Here is a 23,855-nt window from a genome sequence, read left to right on the forward strand (position 1 = left end):
GTGATCTGCTGTACGGTGACCAGGAACATCTCCGGACTGACCTCGTGCTGACTCAGCTTTTGGTGAGAACAGTTTGAATTAAGAACATGGCGGGGGGGGGGGGGGGGGGGGGCGGCATACTCTCAGCAACAGGTCCAAATCCTGTCAGCCCTACAGGGGGTGGTATCCACACATCCTGTGGAGATGGCTCCAAAAGAGCTGAGAGCACTGCTATTATGGATGCAATGTAATTGTCCGCACACAGAGACAAACCTCTTGTTTGAACAAACTTTCTGGGAACACATCAACAGACATTTATACCATTTGGCCAGCAAAAGAAATAAGATCGCCACGAAACTTTTACCATCAGCAAGAATAATGTTAGATTCAGTTTCGCAACGCGGCAATGGATCTGTCATTTTACAGCAGATAGCTCAAGCTCCTGGAGGAGTGCCGGGGGGAGAACTACCTGGCCAGCAGCATGGGGTAGCTTTCTCCACCACAGGCTCAGGGGAATCAGAATTGCCTCCTGGAGAAAAACAAGGGGGAAATTTTCTATCATACCCGGGGTCCCCGGGTTCCCACAGTTCCTCAGATTCCCCTGAGCCCCCAGAATCTCTAGGGTCCTCCGAGGTAAAATCCTCTCAGTCGACCGTAGATCAGCCAGGAACCATGCTTACAGCGGGACAGCCTGAAACGGCAGCAGCGGGGGAGGGTGCAGAAGGGAGTGCAGAGCCCAGGGAGGAAGGGGAGCAGCCTCTCGCGGCAGCAGCGGCGGGCAGCTTACAGCAGACCGTGGCGCTGGCGGGAGCGGGGGGGGCCGTGAGGGCGAAGGGAACCGTGGAGAAGACGGGGAGCACGAGCGCAGCAGTTGTACGTCCTGACGTGACGCGCGCCATGGCGAAAGCCCATGCAGCCGCAGAAGCAGCTGCCCGGCAGGCACAGGGGGAGGGCTCCCAGATTGCGGCGGCGGCGCTGGCCAGGAAGCCGACCGAGACAGAGCAGAGACCCGCGGCAAACGCTCGTTTCTCGGTGATGGCAACGCGCATGCGCGCGACGGTGAAGCGAAACCCAGAAGCCGGGGCGGGGGAGGGCACCTCGCATGTTGCAGACGCGGCGTGGACACAAACGGGGCGGAGACAGCGCGCTCGGGTTGTGGGCGCAGGCACACAGTCAGGAGAGGCGTTGTCCCTATGAGGGGCAGAGCGGGGCGGAAACATCAGAGCCGAAGTGGGATCGGGAAGGTGGTGACGTCAGATTCGGGGGGAACAGGGACACTTCCGAAACCGCGGCTGTGCCGGGGCCAGTGGGTGGGAGGCGCACTCAGGAGCGGGGCAGGAGCGTCCAAACCCCCGTGATGACGCAGGCAGAGGTGGGGCCTGTCCAGGGTGCAGGCGTCTGCCAGGGCGCCGCCCCCCCTCCGTTTCCACGTCAGCCAAGACACACAGAGCCAGCCCATAACCAATTGCAGTCAGTTTTAGACATAGCACAGTTAAAACAGTTGTTACAGCAAGAGTCGAGATCCCAGACTGCAGGATTTGCAAATGTGAATCAATCATTAGAAGAGATGTTCAGAGATTTGTTAGAGATACAAACAGAAGAACAGATGTTACATCCTTTTGCAATGCCGACCTCAGCCGGTCAGGAGGTAGCGCCACCCAATGGTGGGACTGTAACATTGCAGCACCTTTTTCCAGTCTTAAGTAAAGAAAAATTTAGGGTGAAAAAGAAGAGAACCACATCTTCACAACAGCATGAACCTCCGCTGATTCCAGAACGGCATGGGACTCAGGACGCTCCTGCCGAGGTGCAGCAACAGGATAATACTGTACGTATCGCTGCTTCGGAGGGTGTTCCAGTCTGGGCAATTCCAGGATCAAGGTCTGCCAATCCTTTGAGTCAGGGAGAGACAATTTTAGTATCAAAAGAGGTTGTCAAAAAACTTTTATGGTACTTGGGCACAACCTTTGGGTTGCATCCAGAGCTGATGGCTCATCTTTCGCAAATTCTTCAAATAATGCAGGACAGTCGTGTGTTTTCCTCCACAGCAGATGCTTCATCCTCATCCGCAAGCACTCAGCCTTCATCTTTGCAGATGCCACAGATGCCGTGGATGTCGGTGAGTTCTGCTGCACCAAGGCAGCAGTCACAACAGATGTCTTCATTGTACAGGCAAGTACCCATTGGATTTCCAGATTTATCGAATGTAAAATTAGATTGGCAGGACATTCAAGCAGAATTGGGAAAGGAGAAAGGTTTATTGCAGGGCTCAGGAAACATCGCGATGCCGGTGAGCTACGACGCTCAGGGCCAAAACCCAAGGTGGGAACGCCTGGACTGTGGTGCGATCAAGGACCTAACCAAGGCCATCCGAGACAATGGATTGTCATCACTGTACTTCAAGCAGATGTTGAAGAGCATTTTTGGTATGTACAATTTAACACCCTATGATCTTAAATATCTTGCAACATCAGTTCTTACAGACGCCCAAGCTCTCATGTGGCGAAAAGTGTGGAGGAGATCCCTGGAGGAGCTGAGAGCCAGATACCAGGGCGGACCAAACGCGAACCTTACCATGGTGCAGCTTGCTGGTGATCCTCCTGAAGACGACCCGATTCAACAAGCAGTGAGACTTCCACAGAATTTGCTCAGTGACATCAAAGAGGCAGCACGGAGAGCACTCCTACAGATTGCTCCAGTGGGAGTCCAAGACAGCATCTACACAGAGATCAAGCAGGGTCCTTTGGAACCATTCTCCTCATTTGTGGATCGTCTTTGCCAAGCAGTGGAACGACAAGTGACCGAAGAGAGGGCAAAACCACATTTGGTCAAAAGCCTCGCATTTTCCAATGCCAATCCGGAACACAGGCAAATCATCAGCATGATGCCACATCAAGCCACCTTGGCAGACATGATAGAGGCATGCAGCAAGGTGGGGACACCACAGCATGTTGCATCCCTCATGGAGGAGCGGTTGGGAGAGCGAATTGACAAGTGTGTCAGGGAAGCTCTTGAAAACATTCTGAGGGATCACTTTTAAAGCACAGAGACAATGACATTTTATATTCATACCTATCATGCATGAGAACAATCTTAGAGAGCGGAGAACACAAACACTTTGTTACACACATCAGAATTTTTAAATGGCTCTATCTCAGAGTCCACTCCACCAATTGTTAGACACTTCACAAACAGCACACAGTCAAAACTAGAGGGGTTCTCTCTAGTTCTCTCTAGAATTCTTTAGTTTTGATCTGAAACCCAAAGACAAATCGAAAGCCCATTCATATTAATCACTTGGGGCAAGGGTTTTGTTTATGTCTTCACAGGGTGAGGACCGAAGTGGGTGTCAGCAAGGCACGTGAAACCTTATCAGACGCAGATGCAAGCGAACGCGGATGCAAGAAGCAGAGAAACAAGAACGCAGACGAAAGCAGACGACAACGCTGCAGACATCTCATCAGACAATGATTGACAACTCAAGAGACTTGGGGTTTTTCTTGGGACTCAAGTGTCATTTGAGTGTTGCTGTACTGCAAGGTCTCTCACGGGGAGTGAGGACATGGACATGGGGTTTCAGATAGTGTTCATGTGCTCCAGTCTCTTTCCTGTTGCCTTGAGTAATAGGACAGATTTTTCCATGAGACAACCAAAGGGGAATGTGTGGGAGACTTTGGCAAAGGCAGGAGGTCTGAACAGCATTTGTCTGACTCATTCAAGACCAGGGAAACCATTCTCAACATGTCTGGTAGGTGTGCCGGTGAAGGAATGGCTGATTCCAAAAAATATCCCTCCAAAGGTTCTGAAGACCTTTTCAGACCCTGTGGAAGGATGGCATGTTTGGACACAGTTCCTTCCTGTGGCTCATTTTGAACCTCAGGAATTGGACATCTTTGGGTCAACAATAATGAAGTTCTGCATCATGTTTGATTCATTGAGAGTGGCAGAGACAGATAACCACACAATAGATACTCCAAACCAGCTCTTTTATAGAAATGCATCATCCTGGTGCAATTATACCAAGATGATGAGCAAACCATCCCTCCAAAGTCCAGCCATTTTACCAAAAGGGATGTTCTTGATTTGTGGGGACAGAATTTGGCCTGCTATCCCTGCAAAAATCAGGGGTGGTCCATGCAGCATTGGAGAACTCTCATTGATAAAACCCAATTTGAAAAATTTGAGGGAACAAGCACGCAGAGAAATCAGATCCATTGAACAATACAATCCAAATTGTGATGATGAAGTTTATACCTGGAACAAGGCTCGGAGAATTGCAGTAGCAATTTTCTTACCCCAAGCAGCATCGGGGGTGGCCTTGACACAATTGGATCACATGGTGTGTTGGTTGAGCAAACATTCTCTTGCCATTTCCTCTGCACTGAGTGACATGTTAACAGACATTGACAGTGCAAGGCAAGCAACACTTCAGAACAGGGCAGCAATTGATTATTTGCTGCTATCACATGGGCACAGGTGTGAAGAATTTGAGGGAATGTGCTGCATGAACTTGTCCGATCACTCAAAATCTATTCATGAAAACATAAAACAAATGCAAAACAGCATCAGCAAATTGCAAAAAGTTACAGGATCCTGGTGGTATGATTTCATCAACCTTTTTAATCTCTCACCATTGTGGAGGGAGATTTTGAAAATAACATTTTATATTCTGATAGGATTTCTAGTTCTTCTGCTTGTTTTGCCATGCATTTTTCTATGCATTCGGCAAGCCATGAGCAAAGTGGCAAAGCAGGTTTTCTTGGTGCAAACAGGAAGGGGAGATGTCGGAACCCAGATTGTCCCTTGGACACTCTTGGATGTTCCGGGCCCAGGTCAAAAGCATTTGAGACCCTGGAATGCAGCCACAGACCCCTGTGGCTTTGAACCTGATCCATGGAACAATTTACCAACCTTGCAGGAAGAACAAGAAATCACAAAAGTTTAGATATTATAGTAGAAGTAGTCACAAAGTGAAAGGAAGAATTTTTGAGTGCTGTACGGGGGGGTTTTAGGCCTTGTACAGAGGGGTCAGAGTTTTGTACATGGAGGTCAGAAGTTCTAAGATGGAGGGACTTGGGTGTGCCCTGTCCTCTTTCTTTCTTCTTCCTAACCTCCATGTTCTTGGTGATGTTGGCATTCACCGATTGGTTTAGAGTAGAAAGTCACTGTTCAATATAGGTGATGGGCATTGGGGAAAAACTGTAAACATCTAATACATAATGTATGATATAAAAGAGGGCACCAGCCCCCTGGGCGTTGGAGTGTGCCCTTGCCTGACTGCTGAAAGGACCGCAGCAGTTCAGGAAGAAAATCTTTTAGATAACATACAATAAACTACCTTGAGCCCGGACAACAGAGGACTACTGAGTCTTTCTTTGGAGGCACGGGTTGGAGGAGAGACTTTTCCACCTTTACGGGCTCACCCCAACCAGGGGTGAGTTCTGAGAGTTCCCCCATCCCCAAGTGAAAATGAAAATGTTAACAAGGACCATCATTAAATCTGTTTTTTTCACCTTTAAGTATGTTTTCATTGTTTTATTTTTTGCAATTCCTATCACGCTGAAACCGCTTGACTACCACATTTCACCACAGGTACAGCTTTTTCAGATAAAAAAAAAAAAAAAAGCCACATCCAAAACCCACCACCACCATGAAAACTTATTTCAGAAATACTTCTAAAGATTTTCCTCACCAAGGCCTCGCAGGAACTTGTTTACTCCACTTTGTTCCGTGTCTGGAAGCTCTTCCAAATACCGTTCCACCCTCTGCTCGAAGAGCCCTGTGGCAGACGGAGACAGGGATGGGATGAGCCGTGTCCGGCTGATCCCGCGGTCCCCGCGCATGGCCCCGACTCCCGTCCCCGGCAGCCTCCACTCACAGCGACCTTCCGGTTAACCGGGCAGGATTTTAGGCATGTGTTTCTGCTTTCCCGGTGAGCGCACGGGGATGGGTGGACACTGCCGCAATCTGCAGGACCCAAGCGGAACAGTGAAATCTGCACCGCAGGGGAGACACCCACCCATACCTTTAGCCCTGCATTTCCTCAGCTCTCTGTCCTGGATGAAGCCAGCGAACATTTGGGATTCCATGAAAACTTCCAAGAAGCGACGGATACTCTTGGAGGCCACAGATTTACGGAAAGCCTCCCTTTGGAAGGCACGCTCTCCTTTTTCATTCTGGGTTAGGAACAGGGAATAATGGCCAACTGTCTCCACAAAGAATCGGATAAAAACCTCAGACACTAATCCATTCAGGGTGTTACATTCTGCAAAATAAGGCAGCAATAAGACACCAAAATCAGCTGCTACCAGAGCTGTCAATATTACCCCCGCAGGGCCAGGCTGTGCATCTCCCAGTTCCCTCATGCTGCGCTAACAGCTGGCAGGAGTGGCAGCGGCTCCCTGCACACCTGGATGCACATGTAGAGGGTGACAGCACCATAACCATGGGTTCCAGTCTGCAGAATGGTGTTCTGTGACCAAGAGTCATTGAGAATTACAAATCCTCATCAAACAGCTCAGATGATTAAACATTTGATGGGTGTTCCATCAAAATCAAACCTCTTATTTTCACTCTTCAGCAAGTTCTCTTCAGAAACTTAGGAATGACTCAGCATTAAAATATTTCTCCCTGAGGATAATAAGTCTGTACTAAAAACTGACCAGAAAGGGTCTGTTGTAGAATTTGGGTTTTCATAGTTTCTGAGATGTTTAAACAGTCTTATATATGTTATACATATGACTTGAAATAAATTTTAAAAACTGAATAGGGGCCTGTTTCATACCTTTTAACCACAGGCATCTCAATTCACCCTGGGCTGTTTTTATCACTGCTGAAGAGAAATATGAACCTTCAGAGACAACCCAACCCATCTTGGACTAAAACTCTTTTCTGGTGTTACCTGCTTCTCTCCCCTGAAAATACTGAGTGCCAAGAGTAACTCCAAACTCAGACACACCCCTAATCCTGGAGAATTATCAGGATTGAATTAGGGCCAAGTTAACTGCAAACCTCTGTTTGAGCAAAGGTTCAGAAGGACCTATGGGAGTGCTTGTCATTTGCAAAGAAATTAAAATAAGACACAGGTGAAGTATCACTGTGGGTTGATGCCGTCAGTCTCATTTTCCCTGTGTGGTCAGAGACAACCTTTGATGTCACCAAAGATATTTGAGACCTCAAGTCTCATCTTTGTTTCTCCTGTGTAGAAAGTCACAATTCTCCCTACATTTGTTTATTACACAAGTCCCTGTTTCCAAATTAACTTACCATCATCTGAATCACTATCTGAATCCTGATTTATCAGTTCATTCTTTCTCTCTAGAGCCTGCTCCAGAGCAGCTTGCAATTTTCTAGGCAATAGTGTGTCTTCATCATCCATCTGATGGAGGGGAAAAAAATCGTTAAGCCACAATAATCTATTCAGGAGCTACAGCAAATACTTTCAGAAGGTTTAGAATTCAGATGAAAAATACTTGCATCTGCTACTGTCATGGCTACATAAATAAAAGAATGAGAATCTATGTGCAACTAACAAATACTTCTAAACAAAATTTCTTGTCTCTCTTAATAAGATTAAAGTCAGGCATGATACTCCAAAGAGCAGGTAAACACAGAAATGTGGAATCAACTTTTTACATGACAAAGAGTCCAAATAGTTGTGTTTAACTAAATGCACACCATGTGAAGCCTTGCTAGGTGTACACACAGCTGCTGTAGTTTGTTTTAGCTAGCTCCTTTAGTCCTTGACAGTTGTTTTTACTGTTCTGTAGTCTGTCTTGTTTTTTGGGTCTTGCCCCTGTTGCTCTCTTCACCTTAGTTTATGCTTGTTCAGCAGAAGCCAACATGAGCGTATGCACAGGAGCCTTAGCTCTGCAGCCACTGTTCACCAGCCAGGGAATCAAACACAAAAGTTTCCTCATCCAGCCTGCAGACTGTTGGTTTGAAATTATTTAGTTCCACATGACTATCAGGAGATGGTGATCTCTCATCTCCTTGTTTACAAGGCTCCTGCTTTTCCTATCACATTAAGCTATTCTCAACCTTTGCACACTCACTCGGGAATTTTCTTTGTCCTTTTCACCTCCAACAGTGTAAGTTTTCTTCCTAAGGTGATATTATTATCTTTGGATGCTTTCTTTCCACTGTGAATACAGTTCTTGATTCCTTCTGACAGTCACAGCCTCAATCCCTTCTGCTTACCTGAGAAGTTCTTATTTGCAGGTGAACAGAAAATGAGAATTTTTCCCCCTCATCGCTTTCCCTTTGCACACAGAATTCCTGCCAAAGCCCTCTGATCAAAGAAACCCAATCATACCATAGGAGTAAACAGCTTGCTAGAATGCATGGCAGCATTCTGAGCTGTACTTTACCTGTCTGATGAATCGATCAGATCCCAGGTTAACCATCAAAGCCTACAGAAAAGAAAACACTGCAGTGAAAATGTATCTGAAGATACAGAAACCATTCATTTGTTCATTGCTTTTTAATAGCAAAAGATCATCTGCTGAGCAAACCTTGACATGAATCAAAGTCCTACTGTGAAACAAGAGGTTGTGTGCTTTATGAAACAACATGAAGGTTTTCTTTAGAGCTACAAGTCTAATTTAACATAGATACAACAGATCTCATACTAGATTAATATATTTAAAAAAGCTAAAAGGGGTTTTTTTTTTTTCTTAAATCTATGCAAGTTATAACTAATAATTTTTGTTAACATGCAGTTGAAAAGTGTTTCAAGGAGTTTAAAGAAAACAATGTGGAGGCAGCGGGGATTCCAAAGGGCAAGGATGTGAAATATTCATGATAACAAAGCAGCAAGGCTGATAGATGGAGCTGGGAAGATGTGGAAGAGCAATGTTAGGAAACTGGAAGGAAAATGGAGCAGAGATTTACATGGGCCAGAGGCACACAGGGCCATAGAAGCCAGCACAAGAAAATTCCTTAGAAAAATGACAGAAAACTAATAGGAGCAAGACAGAAACAAGTGTGTACTTGAGTATTTTTGTGGTATTTTACTGGAAGTGCTGATGAAGTGCAACTCTCATTTGATTTCCAATATAGTATCAACAAAGTCTCAGAAGTTAAAATTCTTAAAGGTTTTATTTCCTGTGTGGGCTATGGCTTCATGCACCACTTCCATAAGGATTAAGAGATATCATAGCAGATGGCTTCCTCTTGTTCCAGAACAAATCAGCATATTCACATCCTACTTCTTAGTGACCAGGTAAATATTCACTTGTTTCTGACAAGGTGCCAGGTATGGAAGAGGGTCAGAATAAAAGAGAAGAATAAAGCTACTGCTGCAGCTTTGCCAAGAGGCAGTTGCCAGTGAGAACCAGGCAGAGAAGAAACAAAGAGGCCGATTAAAAATTAAACATGTGAGGATTTATGTCCCAGTGGCAGCCCTCTCCTAGAAGAGGCCAGCTTTACTCCAGGCAAACAATTGTGATGCCAGCTCCTACCTCCTCTACTGGCAGGTCCTTGAGTTTGGGCAGAGAGTTGGAGAGCAGTCCCACCAGGAAGGGGGTAGGGCAGCACACGATGTCAATCATGGATGAGGGCAGGACAGGAATGAAGGTATGCTGCCAGGAGAAGGGGTACAGCAGGGCCACTACAGCATGGGAGCAGCTCGACAGGGTGCTGAGGAGAAACGAACAACCAGGTTAGCAAATGCTTTTTTTGGTTCACAACACCTTCCACCTACTGAGAAACTCAGCCTGTTAAAATACAAGTGCCCAAGGTGCTGCCTCTCTGGCACTTGTGTCTTCAGACAGGCCTTGGTCTCCTTCCAGTCCCTACCCTCTCTGTACTGTGCAGTGTGGCAGTTCACAGCAGAACTCAAACTAAAAGTACAAAACTAGAACCTCTTTGTTTCAAACTAGAATCCATTTGTTTCATAGCAGGCAGGAGATGGCTTGATCTAGAAGTCACGATTCAATGTTCCCAAAAGCACTCAAAAGCAGCCACTTTGAACAATGCTTAAAACCCAAAAGCAACTTCAGATCTTGGCTGTTACGATCATATCAGTAGTAAATATGCATAATAGTAATGTTCTTAAGCAGCAATGCAGGAACAAAGGAAAATGAAAAATAAAATAAAATTGGAAAAAAATCCTCAAGAAAAACTCTACCAAATCAGATACAGAAAGCCCCCAACAATCAATACCTGTTCCAAAGGAAAGCTGGTAAAAGCAACGTGTTTTTTAAAGATTGTGTATTTTTTTTACAATAGCATCTTTTTATTATAATGCATTTTAAAGGGCTTATTAACCAACTTCAGTGATAAAGGTATTGATCCTGCTCAGCAGAGTACTCTAAAATACAGGTTGGTAGCTCCTACTTTAAGGCTTGATATTATCATGGAAAATGTCATGCATATGTTGTCCTTCCATCTACCGAATCCGATTCCCTTTTGCAGTCACACGGTTTCCAAATGTTAAAAATTAAGGAACATCATTACCAAGTGAGTTTTAACATCAGGGGAATAAAGACAAGCTCTCCATATCACAGCAACAATGTCTGCCTCTCGCAGGCTGAGATGACAGAAATTTGGATCCAACATGACTGAACTAATTTTCTCACACTGCAAACTTCTGCTGTGCTTAATGTAGCCACAAAGAACTATAAATAATAACTGCAGAGCTGTTACTGTTTTAAAATGCTGGGGAGAGATGCTAATTTCTTCTACTGCAAGACTTGGTGGAGACTTTAGGTGGCATCAGACCTCCAATAGAATAACCTTCATCAGCATTTTTACTTTAGATGTGAATTGTTCCAAGGCCATAGGAAAGGTTTCACCTGTTTGTTCCTGTCAGTGATTTACCTTCAAAGTTTGCTACATGAGAAAAATGAGAATTAGGGGACAAAGAGAGAAAAAGTTGAGGAAGAGCAAATCCTTGTGTTTTACTGCAAATAATCTGCTGGCTTGGTTTTAATTGACACTTCCTTTAAGATCTAACAATCCCAGCATGGGTTTATAACATATGTTGTCTGACACAAGATTCCTGTAAAATGATGCATTTCTCTAATTTATATTGTTATATATAACAAGCAATGGTGCTGCCATTGCCTCATATTTTGGTCTCAGGAATGTACCACAACAAGCACAGTGGTGTGTTTTGGAAGAGCTGTGGAACCTGGTACAGACTCCCAGCAATTGCTTAAAATCACGTCAATGACTCCCTGGCATTTTCACCTACTACAAATTCAGTCATCTTAGCTGAGCAACTGAAAAAAGATCCATGTTAAGCTAAAAGCAGGAAGACAAACATTTTTCTGCTCTTCAGTGAGTGTTTCCTTTCTGTAAAATGCCCTTTTGTAACATGTTGTGCTACACACAGTGCTGTGACGTAAATCAGCCCCTGCATCCTCTTGTGCGTGCTATTCCCATGCTGAGGGAGGCTTCGGCCTCCAGCCCAGGACAGTGGAATCTCTTCACGAGCTTTCCCAGGAGCCGGCTGGGGCAGGGCAGAGCCCAGGGAGCAACTGTGCTGGGGGTGTCCTTTGGCAGCACCCAGCTCTGCCCTGCCAGCACCCTACAACAGTCACACCACCGCCCTGTCAGCGCCTCGGCTTCTGCACTTTAGGATTCTGCACACAGGTCTTCAAATTCAGCCTCAGAAAATCTTTCCTTGTGGAACATCTCATCCCCATGAAACATCCCTTCCAAGCTTCCAGCCCTCAGAACCTCCTGCTGCCATCTCTCCCAGACACCCCTCTGCAGGACCCCTACAGCTGTCACCAAACTCCTGTTTGTACAAAGTGCCTGTGTCTCTGCCCTGGCTGGAAAGATTCATATTTAGAATGGATACACACCTTTCACTTCAGTGAAATTGCACCATTTGTAAGGTAAAATTCAGAGGTGATGGGTGTAAAGGAACCCCTAGCCTAAATCTCTAAAATACAGTTCAGAACCTTTTGAAGGGATATTATTGATGAGAAGCATGTTTAGTAAAGTAAAAAAAGAAAGGCCTACCCTGGGAAACCAAGCGTGCTCCAGTTTTTCCTTTCAAAATGTGCAACCCACACATTATCCAATTGTTCTTGTTTATGAGAATTAAGCAGTAAGGTTAGATGGTTTATTTTCTTTAAGGTGGGTGAAGCACACAAAGTAAAGCAATAGAATAGTCAAAGTTAGGTTTTCAAAATATTTTGACTTTTAATACTCTAGGGCAGTTCCACAGATTTGGTTTGAAGAGTGGGCTTTTCCGTTTGGTCTATGCAGTTATACAGGAATGCTGCGTAATGTTCTAGCTGTTGTTGTACTGGAAAACACTTCTTTATTTCCATGGTTGTCATCTTGTAGAAGAATTATTTGGAATTTGCCAATGTTTTGGTTCTCTCTATGCCTAGATTAAAAAAACCTTCAATGTTTGATCTTCTCCCCATGAAGGTAGCAATACAAGATTATACAAGTATATTGTGACATTTCTTAAAGACAAATTTCTCTTGAAGTGATCCTTCGTCATGTTACAGGCAAAATATGACATTGCTTCTTTCCCAGTCAAAGTTAATTTATGTTCCTCTGGGCTTTTTTGTTTCCCAAATAATTTTCTCATGATAGCACACAGAACCTTTTCCTTGTTGTGTTGCTGGCTGGGGAGACACAAGTTCAGACTGAGAGCCGAGGCACCAAAATTTCAGACACAACTGTGACTCATCTGAATTTTGGAGACTGCTTATGAACACAGTTTAAATCTACATTAAAAAGCAAATCACTGTGATTTAACAAGAACCTCTTCTGTCCTTTAGATAGGGAGAATGTCTGGTAGCAATTTCTGGGTAGGCCAACCAACAAATAACCCCGAGCTTAGGCTATATCCATATCTTATCACAGCACAATTAGCACACTCTGAGAAGGACAAGCTGTTGGGCAGGGGATGGACACTGCCCTGGCTAGGATGTCTGGCTGTGCTTGTTTCAAGGACTGTGGCTTGTTGCACACTGCAAGTCACCAAATCTCTCAAACTGTTAAAGTCATATTCAGTTACACTTTCTACTCACAATGGAAATATTCCATATATACCCTTGATAACTCACTTTTCTTTCTAACAATAGCCAACAATCATCTTCCTTCCCAATTCCCCCTCTACACCTAGAGCTTCTCACAGACCTGAGGGAACTTCACACACTGAGCATCTCCCAAATCCAGGATTAAGCCTCTAGCACAGACAACCACTTGCTGATTTGTCCTCACTATTGACATGCACCTCCACAGTCAGTTTGGCATTTCCATTGAAGGAGAAGGCAAGAATATCCCTTTCCTTCCTCCACTTCCCCTGAGGGACAGACAAGCTTCCTCAGCCAGGAGGGGAGGGAGGCCACCCCTTACATGCAGGGCCAAGCCACCCAGCAGCTCTGTCACCCCAGGCTGATGCCAGCTCTGTGCTGTGCTAGGGCTCTGGACCGTGCCCTGGACTGGGACCAATTCACCAAATCTGGGCTCCCTGCTTCCTCACATTGAGAAACATAGCCAAAAATGTAAATTCACAAAAAAGTTTTTCTGCTATTTACTTTTCCACAGCCTTTTTATGATCCTCTCTCTGCTGACTAAATGATGTTGCACTGTCCACATTTGCTGAAGTCTTTCATCTGTCCTGTTGACACATTGATGCTCCAGCCCACAAGCACTTTGAGACTGAGTTACCTTCCTGATACACATCCCTTGTCTGCTCAGGAGAGCTTTCTCCCACTTGAGGTTGGAGTCTGGAGGCTCTGCCCTTCCCATATGTAATCCCTTGACTCACATGGGTATTACACACCTAGATGGCTCCTCATCACAGAACATGGCCCTGTTTTTCTGGGACAGCTCCTACCCATGGGCCACTGATGAACTGTGTAGCAAAAACAGATCCCTGACACTTCCCTTCTAGACCCTTCCATGCATCTCCTGATCCTGGAGATTAACTCCAGTCTCTGACAGAGACAGAGGTCTGTGACAACTCTGCAAAATAAAATAGACTGAGAGGTTTGCAGAGGACTCTGTAAAGGACTCTGTGGAGAGGCTACAGGCCAAGGGCTCAGTCCATCTCCCATCCAACACATACAGGCTGCAGAGGTGGAAAGGACAAAATAGAAAACTTGAAAAGCACCAAGTAAAGGGCAAGTGGAAGTAAAAACCGTGGCAGCCTGATATACTTTGGGTGGAGATGGAGTGCAGGCAGCACTGCTGTTGCTGTGCTGGCAGTAATTCAGAGCAGTACTGTGCTGTGCCAGATACAGTGCACTCTAAGGCTCTGAAAAAGTAAAGGTTTCCCTGGGTGCATAACAATAAATAAGAGCAGCATTATTAATCAGGTTGATAAGACTAAGTAATAACATCAGGGACAAGATACAAATGAAAACTTCTAAGTGCCAGAAGTGACAGTCTCCAAACTCCAGCTGTCTGCAGTGAGCTCCTGCAGCATTCCTGCAGGTCAGCTTTTGAAGCAATCCCTGGCCCTGGAAAAGCTGCCTGACAGTGGGGACATGTTACTGATTTTCCCTGCTCCAAAGTGTGGGTGCTCAGCTCCAGGACTCCCCCTGACCCCCAGGTGCTTTGCTCCTGAGGCCCCCTGAGCCCTCACATCAAAAGTTTGTCCTTCATGCCCGGGGTTCTGTGCTGTGAGAATAACATTTTTTGTTAACCCACATACCACCAGCTACTCACCAAAAAGGGCAGAGAGGAATAAAGTAAGAATCCAAGAGTTAATTTGCTGTAACGGTGCAGGACGTCTCCAGTTTTCCAACCAGTATAAAACTATCACAGACATGAGAAATACAAATTCTTCCTATAGAAAATCATTGCTGTTTCTCTGTTACCACTGCTAGGATGTTTAACAGGGGAAAAATCTTCAATGCCTGTCTTTTGACTCAAATCAAAGAAATTGCATGTTTTTGCAGCTTTTTGAACAAGAAGAACTACCCCTTAAGGCCTGCAATTCCTGGTAGCTGTGGGATACCTCCCTATTTGTAGGATTGCTTCCATTTGTAAGGCAGTATTTTCACATGATATGGATTTGTTTTCACTGATGTTTTTGAGCTTGTGTGCTTGTGCTTTGAGTTTGTGGGTCTGCCTCTGGATAACCATTTTGGTTTCCAATTTAAAGCTATATAGAATAAAAAAATTCCAATTTAAAGTTATATAGAATCAAAGTAATTCAGGTAGGAAGAAACCTCAAGAGATCAACTGATGCAATTCCCCCTTGACATCAGATCAGTTTGATTCCAAAACCAAATTAAATTATTCATTATTTTGTTACAGTAAACATCTTTGCTGCACTTTTTTGTGAAGGAGGTAGTGCCCTGTGTGCGAAGGACTTCTACCTAGTGATGTCTAAACTCACTCTGATTTGGCTATGCTAGAAGCCATCTTAAAATAATATTTTTGTGCATACTAAAAAGAGCCTTATTTAGCTGCTAATTTCTTCAGAATAAATTGTTCGCACTAAGCAAGTCCTCCTTCTGTAGCCTTGGGCTACACTGAGAAATAAAGGCTCTCCTGGGAGAAGGAGATCATCTTCTTCCTGCAGGGATCCTGAGGGAAGGGAAGAGCAGAAAAGGAAAGGAAGGCTGGGAAGAGGCTGAATGAAATGCAAGGAGGTAAAATTAATATCCGGGAGGTAGAACTGGGAGGAGAGGCAGACAAAATGAGCCTGATGAGCAAGTGAAAAGGAAAGGGGCTGAGATGTAAAATTAAGGGAAAAGACAGTGACTGGCTGGGCTGAACAATACAAGGAGCAGGGAAAATCATTTAATATGTGTCAGAACCCACAATGTTCATTGGACACTCTTGGATGTTCTGGGCCCAGGTCAAAAGCATTTGAGACCCTGGAATGCAGCCACAGACCCCTGTGGCTTTGAACCTGATCCATGGAACAATTTACCAACCTTGCAGGAAGAACAAGAAATCACAAAAGTTTAGATATTATAGTAGAAGTAGTCACAAAGTGAAAGGAAGAATTTTTGAGTGCTGTACGGGGGGGGTTTAGGCCTTGTACAGAGGGGTCAGAGTTTTGTACATGGAGGTCAGAAGTTCTAAGATGGAGGGATTTGGGTGTGCCCTGTCCTCTTTCTTCTTCCTAACCTCCATGTTCTTGGTGATGTTGGCATTCACCGATTGGTTTAGAGTAGAAAGTCACTGTTCAATATAGGTGATGGGCATTGGGGAAAAACTGTAAACATCTAATACGTAATGTATGATATAAAAGAGGGCACCAACCCCCTGGGTGTCGGAGTGTGCCTTTGCCTGACTGCTGAAAGGACCGCAGCAGTTCAGGAAGAAAATCTTTTAGATAACATACAATAAACTACCTTGAGAACGGATGACTGAAGACTACTGAGTCTTTCTTTGGAGGCACGGGTTGGAGGAGAGACTTTACCACCTTTCCGGGCCACCCCAATCAGGGAGTGAGGCCCGGCAAATATGAACATGACTAAAGCTATACACACATGCAGCCAACTTATGAGGGGTCCCAAGGTGAAACTTGTTCCTCCCTGTTGCTATAGGCAGGTGGAAGGACGTGGGGCTGTCTAACGCCTATTGCCCCTCCTCTGTTAGTACCAGAGATGCTGAGAGGGGCTGCAGCTGCAGGAGGGAAGGTCACACACCCGGACAGCTGAAGGTGACAGAAGCTCAAAGCCCACTGGTGGCACAGATCGAAATCAAATATAACCAGTGCTCTACACTTCAGCCACTGCTGCTAAACAGACAGACACAAACCCACAGTTTTAGCAGGAATAATTCTCAAACTGAAAAGTTTCCTCCACAACAAATACATTTACCTGTCCCTGAGAGGAAAGAGATTATGACCAATACAAACACCAGAATTTGGGTTTAACATATTTTTGTTTGACCCAAATTAATTCTAATCCAGTAAATTATCTGGGCACTAATAAAATAATTATTTCCAATGATTATAGAGCAGCAGGAGTTACAATCAGGTCATGCCTCACCTCACCAATTAAAGCATGAGGGGACAGACAATTTTCAGTTTTAGGCTTTGATTCAACAAACTATTTCAGCAGAAGCTTCAGCTTTAATTCACTTTCACTGTGCTGAAATGAACCTCAAAGACCTTTATTTTCCTACTTCTGTTTTAATCAGACCAGCCCTCAAGACATGATAACACCTGAACCACAAGTTCCCTCACTGATGTGGGAGAGGCTGCTGCAAAGGCTGCCTCTCATCAGCAAGGCATGTTGAAGCTTTGGCAATTTGAATAATTTTTTACTTTTCTAGAAGCCCTTCAGGGGCTCGGCAAACTACAGAGGTTCCTTCAAGCCTTTCTAAGGTGGTTTTGAACTAGAGACTGTAATTTTTGAAGGTAATAAATATTGTAGTTTCATGTTAATGTATTATTAATACATTTTTTAATTTTAAGAATATAATTTATTTTTAAAGTAAAATAATTAAATTTTTAACGTCCTGGATTGAGAATTCCCTGTGGCAGAATCCTTCTTTAAAGGGTCCAACTCTGTTTAGGGGTACACAGGGAGGAGGACTACCCTGCTGCTGCCAAGCACTTCTCCTCACTTGACCTTCAAGTGAATCTGTGAAAATCTGGGTGTCTGCAGGACGTTCAGGATGGCGTGGTTGCATATGTGACCTAAAAGAGAGTTCTGGAGTTGCTGAATTTCCTGTTAATAAATCTGATTTCTCTACAGTAATCAATAAGATGTTTAAAATCAAAATATTGGGTTCATATTACATGGAAAATTGCATGAGTTTGGGATGTAAAAGCCAGAGGAATATTTTGCATTGTGATTTATTTTATTCAGCAAACAATAAGAGGTGAACTAGGAGTCACCACCTGAGGTCTTTAGTATTTGGCCTAAAGTATGCAGCTAATATTGTATCTCTGATCAATACCCAATATCCTTCTTTTCAGGAAACACGGACAAATCTGTGTATATGTTAGGTTGCTTTTTCTCTTGATAGCACAGGAGACCTGCCAATGGAAGGTTCTGCTCCTAATGTTTGAATAAAATTAGGAATTCTCCAGTAAATGTGATGATGAATGGGAACATGTACAATTCATGTGAGGATCATGGTGAGGCAGGTCCATTTGGCCCATCTCAAATTCAGCAGCCAGTTCTGAACATTTCACAACTTAATCATCATACACATGGCAAGAATTATTGCTACAGTCAACCTCTGGAACAGGCACAGGGTGAAGAGCTCCCTAAAGCACAAACAGCAGATCTCCCCTGTCTGTTATGGGCTGCAACATCTATCACCCAGACTTAACATATATCCACATGTATTACATGTGAGGTAACAGCTCAGTTCAGAAGCAGGTGAAAATCCCTCACTCTGCACAGGAGCTTGGCAAAGCAAGAACCTTGCTCAACAAGTGAACAGTTCCTAGTGTGGGTGATTGCTTTGCCAAGCCAGCAGTGCTGCCCTGGCACCCTGTGCCCTCAGCCTCCAGGTCCATCCATGCTCCCCCACCTGGCAAGCAGCAGCCTGATGCAGAAGTGAGAACCAAACTTTGCTTTTGCCAGGGTGAAGGGCAGAGTCCAACCTCAGTGGCTTCCCTAATTTGAATGCTGACATCTTTGCTGCAAGTGACCTTTGTGGTATCTCATGAAACACGAACAAGTGATAACACTGGCAGGGAGAGGGGGGCACTGAGACTGAGGAGGAAATGCATATTTTCCACATCACATCAGGCCAATTATCAGTTATTGTCCTTTGCAAAATCTTTTAACTATGCTTACAGCTCAAAGAGGGAAGCTGTTTAACCTTCACACCACTTAAATGGCAGCTTTGGCGCATGCAAAGGAGCTAAACCCAAACCCAAACCTTCTTTTACAAGTAACAAGTCACACTTCAGGTTTTATGTGGTGCTTTCTACAGGGCAGCAGGAGAACAGCCAAGCTTCTAAAACTCTCAGAAAGGAGTCCCAGTATATCCTCACCTGTCTGTCAAAAGCAGTGCTGCAGCTCCTCATCAGTGGGGCACCAGTGACACACTTAATTTTGGGACAGGTCCAGTGACTACTGAAGGTGAGTTATGGAGAGCACAGGCAGCAATGCCTTTGTGCTATTGATGATTCCTGGGAGGAGACTTTTTTATGATGAACCAAAGGTTACAACCCTATTTCTGGAATCGTTTTCCCTGACTTTGATTCACAGCACCATGGTTTGCCTCACTGCAGTGTCAATGAGTACAGTTCATGGAGCAGATTTGCCCAAGATTTTGTGTCATCATCTGTGTTCCTCTTCTGGTCCCTCCTTGTATTTTAAAGAAAACTGAGTAGGCAAAATCTTCATTGATAAACTCTTGTCTGGCCACATCCCCTTCAGCTTTATTTGCAACATCCTCTCCTGGTTTGGGCTGTTTTACCCTACCAGCATGGATCCATCACTGACACTGACTGAACATGTTCCCACAGCTTCACAGAGTTGGACACCATGAAAGATGATGTGCCCTCAGAGGTTCTTTTTTTAAAGCCAGTGGATTTTTCAGTCACATAAAGTGATTCAGATTTTCAGTGTTTGATAATTAAACAACTCATTAAGACATATAAAAGAAGGAGTAAGTGCAGGTTCATTCTTACTATACAGGAGGCTTTCTTTTTGGTTTTCATCCAAATTTTGCAAAAATCTCCAAAAATTACATAATTTGCCAGATTTTAGTTCAGTAAGAGCTGCATTTTCAGAACCAGCCCCCCCTTTTGGGAACACCCAAGTGACAGTGTGGGGTCCCACAGATAACCTGCAAAGCACAACCCTGGCTCATGCAAAGTTCAAGGCTGCATCTCTTGGAGCTGAGAGCTGCAGAGCAGAGAACACTGTTAGGAGAACTCTCCCTCTCTCAGAGAGTAGCTTTGAAGTACTTAACTTGAAAGAAAGCAGAGAACAGTTGATTAAAGGGGAATGTGGTATTAACAAATACCACCACAGGAGCATTATTTTTTGCTCCTGTAATGCTTATGTGTAAGCGAGGCACATGAAAGCTCCTGGAGAAAGAAACATGCAAAATACACTATAGAATGAGGACTTGCCTTTTCAAGAAAATGGGATTTGGGGAAAAAAGTCATTGCTTTGACACATCAGCTACCTGCCCAAGCTTTGTAAGGTGGTTGCAAGAAAAAAAACAAACCAAACATTTCATTTCCAAGTGTGAAGTTATACTTTGTGTCCACAGAGTTATCCAATCCCTTTCCTGCAGGGCAATTTGTTAGCACAAATCCAGAACAAAAGTGGTCTCGGAGCAGGTGCTCCAGAGGAGAGTTAACTCCTTTTTCTTCCCACACTGGGACCTTTGCTCCCACCAGTCCTTGCTCACACTGGGGTTTCAGATTCCCAGGCCATCGTTCCACTGTTAACAGCAGGATACCTGTAAAGCAAGATGAAGTATTTTTCTAAGTAGCAACCAATGAGGAGAGGAACAATTTCCCACTAATCTATCTCATTTAAAAGCTGAAAAGAGGGAAAATAAATCCTCTTTCAAGGAGCAAAAAAGTCAAGTTGGGAAGATGTTGCAATTTACTACCATATTGTGCCAATAAGCAAACCAGAAGGGAATTACCAAGCAGCGTGGTCGTCTTTGTATCCCATTTCCTTTCATGGGGAAGGGAGAGGGAATTTTTTCGCACAAAGTCGAAGTGGAAAAATTATGTTTTCCCACTGTAGAGCATTGGCCAAAGCCTGGAGTGACATAAATAAATACCACTGGAAAGCAGGGGAGGAGGGAAGATAAAAAAGAAAAATAATACAAGCTCTACCCTTCTTGGGACATGGCATATTAAAAATGCCATTGGAGTTTACTGCACATTAAAAATGTCACTATTAGGTTGTTTTCTCTGGGACTATTAAACAAGCCAGAGACTTTGAATGTTCATTTTGTTTCTTGGTCTTTCCCTTTTGCCTGACAGACATTTTCCTACTGTTCATATACAGCTGCTTTGTTGGCATCAGCCATCACACAACCTAAGTGCTGGAGAAAGTAATCCAAGTGGTACAAAATGTAATTACCTCTTAAGAAGAGGGAGTAAAGTACAAAATTTCTCTCAAGAATCTTGGAGACAGCTCTTCTAGCCCCCTCAACAGGGGCTGGTCTGGCTCTCATTGGAGGAAACAGAAACTCTCTGGTTATGTACATGAGAAATTGATGTTTTTGCTGTAGAATAAATTCTGTCTACATTGGATAATTATACAAGGGCTCATTCCTTCCACTGTAGAAATTAGTGAAAGAAATTCTCTAGCTTATCTTCATATCAGACCAGACAAGCACAATAATCCTGACAGTATTTAGATAGCACTTGAAGTTCTTTGGATAAAAATACACCAGAAGAAATGTCAACCATCCATACTTTTCTTGGGTTTAGACAGAAGATCAGTGAGCTATTACACATTCCACAGGTGCAGTAGTCTGCATCTCCAAACCTGTTCTTTAATGTACACTTGATAATTAAAAAACTACCAAGACCCTGCAGCCTGTGCTCAGAAATGTTACAGACCAGTCAGAGACTGGCAGCAGTAAATTCTCCCTCACAAGCTGGTTTCTGGCATGTATTTGTTGTCAAATTACTCTCACCTTTCTTTTTCTGGAGGTTTTTGTGACAGGGAAAGTAAAGGAAGTCTTTATTGCTGGCCAAAGCTCATGTCTGTTTACCAAGCACACCTCTCTCTGTGCTAATACACGTTTTTACCTTTTAAGCTGCAGGTTGGAAGACTTTACAAGTGTTACAAGATGACAGCTACTGGAAAGGAGCTTTCCCAGGCAGTTGGTGAAGCTGTTCCCCTGTCATGGCCATGATTCATTTGTAAGAATTAAATCCTACTTTTGTTAATAAAAAAGGAACAATAAGGAAATAGAGAATGAGTTTGCACTTCAGTAATCTGCCCCAGAAATTAGCTGTTATTGCTTTTCCACTTGACCTTGCTACTGGACTGAGGAGCAATGATTTACTACTAAAACATTGCCACTTATCTCTTATTTAAATTTGCATATTTTAACTTGAGCTACAAGATCATTATGATCTTGGCTGCTAGGTTAAAGGATGTTTTTTAGGTAGGCACCAAGAAATAAGGACCAGGCTACCTCTCAGCTCTTGCTGCCAGTTTCTAGCCTGGCCCCAAAACAACAGATTCAAACATGAGGAGAAGCATCACCACTCCCTCAACATCCTGGGCACAGCAGAGCCAGCCTTGAGCTATGTCTGTGCGTGAGAAAAGGGAAACACTGCTGTGTTCTGAAAGCCTTTGCCCTTTCAAATACAAGTACACTCTGCTCCTCCTTTGCTCCAGAGTTAACAGAGACATGCCTGTGGGATGACTTCCCCACTATTTACATATTTCTGCTCTGTCCTGTATTAGTCAGTGTTTCTGTCTCCAGCCTGTAACCTTTGGTCAGGCCTGGGATCTGCCTGGACTTTCTACAGTTGTGCTGGAAGACAGATTCCTCCTGCAGTTTAAAATACTGTGGGGAGGAGCAGAGTTAGGGTTTTCTCCCTGAGGGCCATGCTCTTGCTTCACTGAGAAGTAGCTGAAATATCTCATATAAAACCAAAATTCACAACAATGAAAAGTTGTTTTGTCTTTTACAAGAGCAGGGGCTCTGTAGAAGCATTTCACAGCCCCAAAAGTTTTCCAAAGAAGAATATTGGAGGATTTGGATCCATAGCAAAAAACAAACCTCATCCAAACACTCCCACTGACTGTGGCTGGCATTGGACTGGACCCATATGTGAAATGTAAGCAAAATATCCTGAGTCCTTCCCAATATAGTGGATTAAAGCAAGAGTGGTTTTTTGTATATAAAAAATGGGGTTAACAAAAGGGCATTGCTATGTCCAGGGCCTTCCTTTCCCCTCTCCAAACATTCAGGGCAAAAGGCAAAGAGACTGTTCTCACACACGTGGATACATCACCTCCTCAGCAAATAAGTCCGCAAATTTGTTTCCCCAGCATAAAACTAAAACAAGCAGAGAAATATTTTTCTTCCAATATTTGCTTTCTATTTATTTTCTGTTGCTACCTTTGTGCCTGAAGCAAGGTCAGTGTTCCTGAGCCCGAGGCTCCACTGGTTTTGCATCTGCTGCCTCTCAAACCCCAGAGGATGGCACTAGAGCAGCTCCCCCTTTGCAGCTGCCAGGCACAGGACTATTCCAGAATTGGGTGAACAGGCAGAATGTTGGGAACATAAACAGGGGTTCCCAGTGGGATAGGAATTAGAGCTGGGATGAGGCATATCACATAATCTGTGCTTTCAGCAGATTTTTAAGGAATTGGAGCCTTAAGTTTCCTCTTTAAGAGCTGCGAATACTATTATTATAGTTGTTGTTTCTTTATCATTATTTCCCTGTTGTCTTCTCCATTGTTCACAGAATGCAAAATTTTGAAAGTTTGCTGGCAGATTCACATTCATTTTTGAAGGTGAGCAAATAGCTGCAGGGATTTATTCACCCAGTTTCAAGCAGAAAAAATACATAATCAACTTATTGGGGAGAAAAATACCCAAACCTAACTGCACATATCTAACCAGGGCAACCTCACAGTGCTGTGATTCAGAACCTTGCTGTTGTTTCCTCACTACTTGGGAGCATCACTCTCAGTGTTGACAAACAATCTCTTCCTGCAGAGATCAAGGACTTTAAATTTTAGCACATTCCGGGCACTGTAAGAACCATAAATAACAACTTATTGAATGAACCTCACTTCACTAGGCATGACTTTCCCAGACTTGTATAATGTGTGAAATCATTTATTGCTGGAAGACCTGTGAAACAAGCAGCCACAAAAGCCCATGGCATCTTATTGTTTGAAGCCTAAAACAAACATCATTTATTTCTAAGCCAGTTTTCAGGTACATACAGAAATCAAACCCTGGTAAAATCATTTTAATTTCCTGCTCTCGTTCTTTGGGCACAGAGTGGACCTGTGAGATAT

General features: G+C 43.9%; 1 protein-coding gene across 4 annotated transcripts in view; it reads right to left on the minus strand.

Annotated features, from left to right (window-relative positions):
• Positions 1-23,855, minus strand: part of DENND2B (DENN domain containing 2B) — a 175,616-nt gene that overhangs the window by 2,928 nt on the left and 148,833 nt on the right. For all 4 annotated transcript variants that reach the window (XM_068194159.1, XM_068194157.1, XM_068194158.1 and 1 more), the window contains 5 exons: positions 9,441-9,618; positions 8,349-8,390; positions 7,246-7,357; positions 6,005-6,244; positions 5,672-5,758 (listed from right to left, as the gene is read on the minus strand). In XM_068194159.1, coding sequence (XP_068050260.1) covers positions 5,672-5,758; positions 6,005-6,244; positions 7,246-7,357; positions 8,349-8,390; positions 9,441-9,618 — 659 coding nt within the window. The remainder of the gene's footprint in view (positions 1-5,671; positions 5,759-6,004; positions 6,245-7,245; positions 7,358-8,348; positions 8,391-9,440; positions 9,619-23,855) is intronic.

Source organism: Anomalospiza imberbis, chromosome 6 (assembly GCF_031753505.1).
Source record: "Anomalospiza imberbis isolate Cuckoo-Finch-1a 21T00152 chromosome 6, ASM3175350v1, whole genome shotgun sequence".
NCBI lineage: Eukaryota > Metazoa > Chordata > Aves > Passeriformes > Viduidae > Anomalospiza > Anomalospiza imberbis.